This window comes from Pholis gunnellus (assembly GCF_910591455.1).
Source record: "Pholis gunnellus genome assembly, chromosome: 13".
Classification (NCBI taxonomy): domain Eukaryota; kingdom Metazoa; phylum Chordata; class Actinopteri; order Perciformes; family Pholidae; genus Pholis; species Pholis gunnellus.
This window is the reverse complement of record NC_136540.1, coordinates 7,104,322-7,115,480: the sequence shown is the minus strand read 5'-3', so window position 1 is coordinate 7,115,480 and position 11,159 is coordinate 7,104,322. Positions and strand designations below refer to the sequence as shown.

Genomic DNA, 11,159 nt, shown 5'->3' with positions numbered 1-11,159 from the left:
GATTCAGTGTGTTCCTGTAAGTTTCATGTTCTGAGTTAACTATTCATTAAAACCCTGGTTCACTCTACTTCTGGTCTGGTCTGCGTTTGAGTCCTCCACCATGCCCCGTGACACTTACTGTTATGTCATCTCTTTTGTTTATATTGTAATTGCTTCTATTGTTTTTGTTTTTACCTTTTTGAGTACCTTTTAAAAAGTGCCTTTGAGTACCTTTTTAAAGTGCTATACAAATAAAATGTATCATTATCTTGTGTTCCCATAACTCAGTTAAAATCTGTTTGCTAGTTTTGAAAACTGACTTTTCAGTCACTACAGGGATACAAAAGTGCTTTGAGTTAGTGAAAGCTATATTTGTGCTTTCTGCACTGTTTGACAGCAGTTGGTAATTTCCCCCACTTAGGACTCTGCCTACGGTCAGGATTTTTCTCTTACAGCCTGACATCATCATCAGCAGCTACAGTATAACAAGGGAGCGATTATCATGTTTAGGCTGCTTCATGCACATTAAACAATGTGTCCTTGAGTCTCAGAGTCCCAAAGCTCTGAAAGAGTTTTTTAATACACCTGATGTCATGGCGGCATTAAACTGCTGAAAAGATGAAAACAAACATCTGTGTTTCACAAAAACTGAATGTTCAGGCAGGATAGGCTGAGCTTGGCCACTTTCCTTCTTTCCACTAACAAACTACCTCTCTGCTATTCATCCCGCCGCGCAGGAGCCGCTGCAGCAGGAATCCTTTTTTGTGACAAATGTCTTGTTGGTTATCCGTTCATAAAACACTGCAGTAAGTGTTGGCCTGTTTGAAGAGGGTTAGGGTTAGGGTAAGGGTTGGCATCAGGTATTTAGTTGCGATGGTGAAGGCGAGGATAATGGGAAATGCATTATGACCATGAGTGTCCTCACAAAGATGGAAGTACAAGGTTGTGTGTGTGTCATCATGGCAACACCTACTGTAGCAGGAACTTAGTATTCTTTCTTAGTGTTCTTAGTATTTTGTCGGGTGTTTATATGTCTGTGAACAGATTCTGTGCCCGTTATAGCATCGCAACCGTGTAAGATACAGTCATGAAACTTTACATATGTGTAGTTGAGATTAAAATAAAGGTTGAGTTCAAAGATGGGCATGATCCCATCATTATTACTTCCTTTATTCATTCTCAGGTCAAAAGTGATGTGCAAATTAACCACCAAAACATTGTTGAATACCATATTATTACCGTTATTATGATATTACCTTAAACATGGATTTTATATTTGTCTGTCCATATTTCTCAGATGCTTTGTGTGGGTTTGTCTGTATCTGTCAGTGTCTCTCTTTCACACCCAGATGCCTCCACCTGAGCACCCAAGGACAGACAATCACAGTGCAATGTCTCTGAGACAAACAGCAGTCCACTGTACAAGAGCAGTCATCTGGGATCACACCTGCAAGGACATGCAGTCACCCTATATTCTTTAAAATGGAGAAAATACAGTAGGAAGAAAGCTGCCTTAGAACCTTGCTTTATATCGTGTCAATGCAACTCCAGTGCTGTGTTTTATAGTCTGCTTCTGTCTATCTGCAACTCCTATTTGTAACGAAAAAGATTCCAGTGAAGAATAAAATAAATATAGACATGAACGTGTTGCAACCAGAGGCACTGTGCAGGTTGCTGCCATCAGAGAAAGGATCGCTGATTTTAGGGGTTGAAAAGCCCCCCCCCCCCCCCAACTTAAACTGCACCTTTAGACATACAGCACAGCTTTTGGTTTTCACATCATTTTTGGAGAAAAAAGTGTGTGTGTGTGACACCGACAGACGGACAAGCGCACAGACAGAATATCTGTTGATTCTTACCGTCTCTTTTGCTTTTTGGCCGGACATGTTGGGTCGGCTTACAGTTCAGGCAGCAACACACGCTCACTATCTATAAACTATCTGTGATCATAAGATACACTTGGCGCATCTCTCTTGCACACATTCAGGACATTGTGTATCTGTGCACATGTACTCTGAATATTCTGCATAGCCAGTGTGTGCATGTGTTTGCCTCTGATTACGTGTGTTTGCGCATATGGCACGAGAGAGCCTCTGTGCATGCTTACACATTTGCATATGCATGCATTTGAGGATGTACAGTGAAACATGTCTGTGCCTTTTTACAGGTATTAGAAAGAGACCGCGAGGGAGTGTGTGTGTGTGTGTGTGTGTGTGTGTGTGTGTGTGTGTGTGTGTGTGCGCAAGCGCAAGCGCAAGCGCGTGTGTGTGTTTATCTAGAGGGCACACCTCCAGCCCTGTGTACTGTGTACAAAGGCCTGAGGCACAGCCCAGAGGGTGTCTGTTTTGATCGACTAGGATTAAACTGCATCTGCTTGTAAACAGGGGTGTGTGTGTGCGTGTACGCGTGTCTGTAGTCATGCACGCAAATGCTTGTGTCTTTGTGGGTGACTGTTCACTCAGCTGTACAATGCCAGCTAACACCTCGTAACAGAATAAAACAGACACACCCAGACAAATGTTTGCAACGGAAGTGAGGGCAGACACTTTTTTTGTGACAAAGGAAGGTGGCAGGGTATAAAACATTTAAAGCATGCCTCTGTTAATTAGTCTGTTTCTTCATCTTAATTAATTTAATGCAAAAAATGTGACAACACAGGGAACTTAAATTAGGTTAAAGTTTAAGGGGGCAGTGTTGTAAACAGATACGTAGAAAAGATGCTACTTGCTATTTATATCCATGTGTTCAAATCTGCCTGATAGGGTTAACCAAACGTTAGAACATTATCACTGAGGTTCAGTTTATATTCAACTAATAATATGAATCTATTTTCATCAAAAATGGTTGCTCAGATTAAATGCTAAGAATGAACTCTTTCATGTAATCAAACCACCACTCTTTTTTTTCACAAGATCCTCTGCAAAGCCAAGGTCAGAGCCGTGCGACTTGAGCCGAAAACTTTCAGCACAAATTAAAAAGGGTAACATGGCACCGGATGAAAATGTTGCTCTCATGGAACCTCCAGTAGTTGACTCATCTCGATGCAGCCATGTTGCCGTTTATTCAGCATATGTTCGGTACACTAGTTGTGGTGCAACAGACTTCAGTAAAAGTGTTTGGTGCTCGGTTAAAAAAAGACACAATCCACAACACTTGCAAACGCTCAGAAGACAACCCCTTTGCATGTTTTAATACTAAAAACAAACACAAGAAAGACAGGACACTGATAGATACAGCTAAGGACACACGACAAAAAGAAACATGCATATTAGGTACATCAACCTTTACATATTTAATTAGGAACTTGTTCCATGGAAACAGGTCACATTCACAGACACGTTGGCGACACAGAGCTTTCCCATCAAACTGTAAGGTTGCGTGTGTGTGAATTAAGGCAGTATAGCTGATTGTATTTCCTCTGCAGCAGCTGATACTGCAGCTGCTGTGACCGCCTGCACCTGTCACTGTACGTCATGCCTCACACACACACACACACACACACACACACACACACACCTACACACACACACACACACACACACACACACACACACCTACCCACACACTTTGACTTGAGCGCAAACAGACAGGTTGAGTCTTTATGAATAACTTGGATGACTGAATAAGCACAAAAGGCTTCTGTCCCATGGGCTTAAGATAAAAAGTTGCAGCACGACGAGAATCACATTTCCTGGTCTCATTTTTCTTGTTGACAAAGAGCCTTTTGATGATTTCTTTCACCCAAATCTACCAGAGTTATTGTAATTTGTCATATTCCTGATGAAAATGTGTTAATTGAGATTTGATTTTTGGATGAACGCTCTGCTTTGTCAACAGCATGCTTGAAGGATTAGATGAGCATCCAGTCTAAAAAACTGTGTCTCCTGATTTAATCAACATCAAATCACAAAGTCAGCTGGTCGTTTGGCCCAAATAACCCTGATTCCCCGGGCTGTTTGAATGAAAGCAAGCTCTCTCTCTCTCTCTCTCTCTCTCTCTCTCTCTCTCTCTCTCTCTCTCTCTCTCTCTCTCTCTCTCTCTCTCTCTCTCTCTCTCTCCTCTTGGGATCACACACATACCTGAGCAACAGATTCGAACAACACAATGTCAAAACTTCATTCTTTTACTCACAAAAATATCGAACAGCTTGCGAATAAATATTTGCAGAGATGAGAAGACATTCATGTGAGTCTGACGGAGGTAGAAAATAGAATCCACTCCTCTGGTTAAAAGCTAAACACCTGACAACTTTTAGTTTGTCTCAGTAATCCAAGACAAATACAGTAAACGTCAAATGACAAATCTTTTTTTTTGAGTGTAGACTCGTGTTTCAGTGCTGCTTAAACTCCACATGTATTAACAGACACAATACAACATTAAAACAACTCTTTTGTTCTTTTTTTGAGAACTAGATACGTTATTGAAGTTGATATTTAAAAAAATATATTTTCCAACAGTTAGTTAGCCTCATACACACTACGGTTAAATACAAATATTCAATAGTAAAGTACGCAAAACATAGAGACAGGCACACACATATGCGGATCATATTTACTTCACACACGTGACAATTATTGACCCTCAGTAACTTGTTCAGGTGTCATTTTACACACACACATTGAATAATTATATACACATATAAAAGCAGGGTTGGGGAGATTATTCTCACAATGGAATTTGTCCTCTTGGAGTATAATGTAATATGATTAGTCTTTATAGATAAACTGTATGCGGGCTACTTTGTCATCATCACTTTCAATTTGGAAAATAAAGATATAAAAACTAATCCAAACACTTTCCTTTTCTGAGTAATATGAAAAGTAAGCATTTAAAATATGTGTTATCTTATTGACTATGTTATAAAAACACATCCCACGGCATGAAAGTAATCGCCCCAGCTCTGTCTGACAGATAACAATGTTAAGATCTAAAATCTGATAGGATCAACGCAACGAGTGGGTAGATGCTGAAAGAGGAAGGAAAATTGTTCCAGCTAATATGCAATGAAAGAAAGAGAACACCAAGAGAGGAAGTTATGATAGTCACAAGTCTCAGATGTTTGTCTGATACACAGAAATACACCAGTACATTATCTTGGACCAGCTGTGATGTTGATCAGGAAGGAAAAACTAAAATCTGAGGAGGTTATGATAAGTGAGCCTCAAATGAAACCCTCTATTTCAAAATAAGACTTTTTAGCTTCAGGGCAAACTAAATGTATTTTCTATATCCTTCATGGGATCTGGCTGGTTGTGCCAAACCCTTAAGGCTATTAGCACTGCAAATGTGGTGAGTTTGTGTAGAAAATGATCAGTTGTTCTTGAGCAATACACTGCTACAACAACTATGGCGCCCACCGTAGATGTTGTTCAATACAGGCTGAATCTTTGACCATTGGCGGTAAAGCAGTTGGTGCTGCAAAACCTTTGCGAAATGAGGCTTTTCATTGTAGTTGTGAGGAGCCTGCCAGTGGCTCATTTTTCTACACTTCTAATCAACGGCAAAGAATTTAATCTTTGACTGCTTTTAAAACATCACCTTTCTGTTGGTATAAACTGGGGGTGAACAAAATAATAGAGACATCTTCCTCTAATAACCACATTGTACCAATGTGGTGAAGCTCGCAATGTTTAGTTTCACTTCGCTAATGCAGTTGTCATTATTTTTGAGGCTGTACTTTTTGTATACTTTTGCATTGTGTACAGCATTTGCGTACCTCAATAAGTTGTGTTAAGATGTCTTGGAAAATCACTTTAAGGGTTTAAGTCAAACCTTTCCAAATGCTTACTAATACTGCTGAACATAGTTTACTTGTGTAGCTGTTATTAGGAATACCACAGCGGCAAATAAGGACAGCGATGTGAAATTCGAAGTCGTTCTCAGCCCAAAACAAACATTTTGAGCACCATCAAATTGATGCGCACGGCACGACTAAGCGCACACAGTGTAAAGTCTAATGTCTTAATCGGTCAAGCAATAGAAGCCAGGTTATCCTCACAGCTCCCATTGGCAGAACTGTTAGCCGGCCAGTTCGTCAGGGAACCAGGAGCTACTTCTAAAACCTGCTCACGGCAAGAAGCCGCAGGAGCCAGAGTCAGTGAGCTGTCCTGGATAGAGCTCTCCAAACTGCCCTCCCACCCTGACCTCTGCTGAACGTCCAGCCCCCTGACGCCATTCAGGTCTGAGTTCCCATTGGTCCTACCTGGGGGCTTGGGGTAACGACCTCTGTCCCTGCACCATCCCCATCCCCTCCTCCCTCCCCCGCGCCCCCATTTGCTCCTCAAACAGAGTACCTCCTGGAAAGCGTGCCTGAAGTCGGGGCTGCGGCAGTAGATGAGTGGGTTGAGGGCCGAGTTGGAGTATCCTAGCCAGTTGAGGAGTCTGAAGAGCAGCTTGATGTCCCCCAAGTTGAGGAAGGTCACAAGGATGTTTAGGATGAAGAAGGGTAGCCAACACAACGTGAAGGTTCCCATGATGATCCCCAGAGTTTTCACAGCCTTGTGCTCCCTCAGACAGAACTTAAGACGCTTTGCGGCAGAGTGTCTTCCTTCCCCTTTTTCCGTCCTCGCTCTGTTCTCGCCAGACTTTTCCACCTTAACATTGTCTATCCCTCTGTCCTCTCCTGCTTCTTCTCCCACCTCAGTTCCTGCCAGTCTATTCATTGCTGGACTATCATCGGGATAAGTCAGCTGTGCCGTATAATGCAAGTTAGAAAAGTGCCTCTCCCTCCCTCTGATCTTCTCCAGCTGTTTCTGAGCCTCCTGGAAGACACGGGAGTACACGACAATCATCACCACCAGCGGAATGTAGAAGGACACGATTGAGGAGGACACCGCGTACGCCGCATTGGTGTTGAAATCACAGCAGTACTCGTCGTCCAAGCACTGGCGAGCTTTCGTATCATTTGACACCCACAACTTCAGATGGATGGGCACGAAGGAGATGAGGGAGGCCACTGCCCAAACCCCGACGACCACTGCGAAGGCCCGACCCCTGGTCAGTGGAAGGAGACAACAGAGTTAACATAGTGTAGAATATTTCAAACGTGTGTGTGAAAACAGACAGGTGAGATCATTTGATTTAACAGCGGTCTCCTGGGTGAAAAACCTACGTTTGTTTGACCCCTCCCACTCACTCTCGTCTGGATTTCTGTCGTCTTTATACTTCCGAGTTCATGATTTTGTGGGATACGTACGAAATAATTACAGCGCATTTGTTTTTAGGTATAGTTATGAAAGCTGCATGAGCACAGCCTGAGAGAGTGGTGCAACATTCTTCATTTCTACTTCAAACCCCCCCACACACAGCCAGATTAACATGTCTTGGTCATACCTGGTGAGTAGCGTCGGGTAGTGAAGCGGCGAGGTGATGGCGAGGTAGCGGTCCACAGCAATCACGCACAGGGTTTCGATGCTGGCCGTCACAAACAGCACGTCAGTTGCTGTCCAGAATTCGCACATGAAGTTTCCAAACTGCCAGGTTCCCAGCAGGATGTAGCTGGAGCCAAAGGGGACCACAACCAAACCCATGATGAGGTCGGCAACAGCCAGCGAGGCAATGAAGAAGTTGGTGACTGTCTGGAGCCGCTGGAACCGCACGATGGCTGTAATCACGAGCACGTTACCTGGACAGAAGAAAACTAGAGTATTTTAACGTTTGGGAAAAAATGTTTTAAACATATATATATATATTTTAGTCTTGATACTCCAATAAATTCATCCAACAAACCATCAACTAGCTGAAATGATTAAATGCTCTGTAACTTACCAAATACTATGGCCAGAACAAGAATACCCATTGCAACACCCAGCAGCACCAGCTCTGCATCGCTGTACTCCGAAGATCTCAGCAACCAATCAGACACCAGGGAGGAGTTGCTGTCCTGTGATTGGTTAGCCGGTGCTGAGACAGCACTCTCGTGTTCCATGATCTACAGCCAGAACACACAGCTTTGTTCATCACGGATTAAGACAGCGCAAGTGTTGTAGTTTCCAGCTCAGGTTTCAAGTCTTTATTTACATCGGATTTGCATGCTTCTGCTTGGGGTTTATTGCTTCTCAGAGAAAGTGTGTGATGTGATATGGATCTAAACAGAGTAACGGTATTTGTATATCAAGAGATCATTATTTCAGCTGAAGAACCTGCCCGAACTGCATCCAAATTGGAGCAGTATTTCCAGATGAAAAATGAGTTCATGTCCCATGCCGTGACAGGTGAGCTATCCTGACTCGAACTACTTGAGGTCAATGCCTAACCTTCGCCAACCGTCTCTGCCTCAACCAGCCACACAGGGCGGGTCTTGTCAAGAAATGCAGTGGGATTCGTATACAACGGGAGTGAGAGAGGAGGGATGACATGCAGAGAGGTTCCTGTTTACGTTGGGCTTCTAGGCTCTAAGAGGTGTTTGCAAAAGAGCAGTTGCAGCAACATTGGCAGAGCAAGACCAGGCAGTGCATGAAATGTCTTATTGCACCTTCTGGCCCTGGGTGAGTTTGACATACAGTATATTGCAGTGGGTAGAATACACATATATATATATACAATATATATATATATAATTTGTTATGTGGAATGCCGCAGCACAAAGCGACTTGCTTGGCTAGACTGGATCACAATGCATATTTTTCTCATAATTGCGCATACTCCATTTTCATGTTGCTCTTATGAGAGGCTTTGTGTTTTTGAATGCTCTGACTAACTCCAAAGGTTGCTTGGTCAACTGGATATTCCGTGTGCATGCTCACCTGGATTTATATGTGCGTTGGCTTTATTCCAAAACAATCCAACCACTCACAACACATGTTGATGCCAGCTGTGAAGGGATGCCTTGATTCACAACTGTTTACCCAGTTGTTCATGGTCAATGAGCAAAGTGTTGAATTCTGGGATTTTTCTCAAAAAGCCATGACAAGATTATTTTAATTTCATTTCACAAGTGGAATAAATTGCTGCTCCTTTTTTTGGTCATCATTCCCTGTCTCAACACATTTTCATATAACATAGAGGTGCCAGAGTGTGGTATAAATGATGGATCTGTTAGAAAGTTGAGACTTGCAGACTCATTTTAAAAATCAATCTTTCATTACAGATGCGTAGAAGGCTGTTTCAATTGTAATGAATGAGGCACAGCCCGGTCTGCCCCTGACAGATGATAATGCACCGCGCTCAATCCAATACTAGGTTATTTATAACCAAAGGAACGACTTTTTTATTCATGTTCGTAAAATGTTAACTGCATTTGTTGCTTTCTTCGTGATGCTTGAAGATTACCCTGTCACCTTGCACACTGATGACCCTTTAATGGTGCCTTGTGACTGTTCACTGCCCCCATTGAACAGATCAATAATCTGGGCCGCTACCTGACTAATAGTCAAGCTTAAAAAAAAGGCTTTGCTCACTCTGCGGTGCTCACTTTGACCTCCCCTCTGCCTTAGCTGTTTAAACAGCCACACACACACACACACATACACACACACACACACACACACACACACACACACACACACACACACACACACACACACACACACACACACACACACACACACAGAGAAACTTGTCCAGCTCTCTGAGGTATAATCAAACACAAAAGATTTATAAATGTCCCAATACTTAGGCAGACATAGCTTGGTAGTGGTGATTGTACTGAGCACTTAAACACACACAAATGCACACAACAGTACGGGCACAAACACAAGGGCACAAGCACAAACGCCAACAAATACACACACAGAACATTCAGCTTTGGCGGTGCTTAGTAGGACTGATGTCTTTGTACACTTTGTGAAGAGCACACAGGCTCATAAAACACATTGCTGTCCTGATAAAATAAACACTATGTGTTGAAGGTGAAAGCTTGTTTGCTATTTACTGAATCTGAGAAACTATTAAAAGAAACTAAAGATATCTGACTCATGTTTTAGCTAAATTAGGTTTGGTCAATAAATCAGTTAATCAGAGATCTTTTATGGTGGCAGGGGGTAAGGGTGTAACCCTAACCCCCTGCCACCATAAAATATATATATATATACATTTTGTCTGATAATTCTGATGTATTTATATGTATCATATATGTATGAAAAACTGCAAATTGGACCTCAGGTATAACTTAGCTCAACATATTGATAAAAGTGTGAAAATCTGCTCCTTTTTCAGTGATTAATCTACGATATAAAATGTTTTAGTAACTCCAGAAAAACCTGTTGATTTGTTGAATGGCATTGATCTGATCCCTCACCAGTGGAATCATTTAATAATTCTGGAATGTCCAAACCAGTAAACACTAAAATTGTTTTTTAAAATAGCTGTGATGTCATCACGAGTAGATGTTTTAATAAACATATGCATGCATATATGTACAAACACCAGACATTCCAGTTAGTTTTCCTACCTCCAGGCTCCGTCCTGCGCTTTACAATCCAGTGATTTGATCATCCAAACGCCTTTAAATCCACAACACAAAGTATCATCATAATGTGTTTGTCAGGCGCTTCTGGTCTCGCTCTCTTCTGCTGAGTTGTGAGTGTCACACACACACACACACACACACACACACTGCCCCGCTCTCTCTTTCCCGTACATGTATAAACACACTCTTTGAGCCCTCGACCACACTTGCCCTTTTGAAGCAGCTGAGTCCGTCTCCCTCTTTTATAAGCAAGCCCTCATGACATCACAGCAAGACAGTAGCCTATCAGAGGACAAGGAATGGCTTTTAGTGTATGTTGCATGTCTGCAGTGGACTGACAGCACTCTGGGTAACATTCGTTTTTTTTAAAAACCTTTAATTTACTCAGGGAAGGTTTTCTGAGGTCTTTTTCAGCACCACCCTACTTTACATTCACACAGCTGCAGTACAAAACCACAGCCTTCAGTTTTTGGCTGCTGGGTGGTTGTACTGCTGCAGTTGAGCAGTTGAAAACACAACCACAATCTTCAACCTGAATGCTTTATACTACACTGTATTCTCATATGCTTCATTATATCTTATTGCATTAAAAAGACACTGTTGCAAGTATAGTTGCAGTTAAAGCGACTTTAACACCTCTGGGTTGGGTCGAGGTTGTAGTTGTGGTAAATTGAGACAATATAGAACACACAGTACACACAATACTTCCTCTTGCATGTTGAATCGAGGTCAGAGGACACTGCAAGAAACAGTACGTTCAGTAATATGAGTT

The 11,159-nt window shown here is 42.2% G+C and overlaps 1 protein-coding gene across 1 annotated transcript; it reads right to left on the bottom strand.

Moving 5' to 3' along the window:
• Positions 1–3,154: 3,154 nt before the first annotated feature.
• Positions 3,155–10,587, bottom strand: LOC306705527 (beta-2 adrenergic receptor-like). The gene is made up of 4 exons (XM_079172303.1): positions 10,370–10,587; positions 7,747–7,909; positions 7,312–7,603; positions 3,155–6,972 (listed from the first exon to the last, which is right to left on the bottom strand). The coding sequence occupies exons 2-4, from the start codon at positions 7,904–7,906 to the stop codon at positions 5,949–5,951; spliced, it is 1,476 nt and encodes a 491-aa protein (XP_079028429.1). The 5' UTR covers positions 7,907–7,909; positions 10,370–10,587; the 3' UTR covers positions 3,155–5,948.
• Positions 10,588–11,159: the final 572 nt, after the last annotated feature.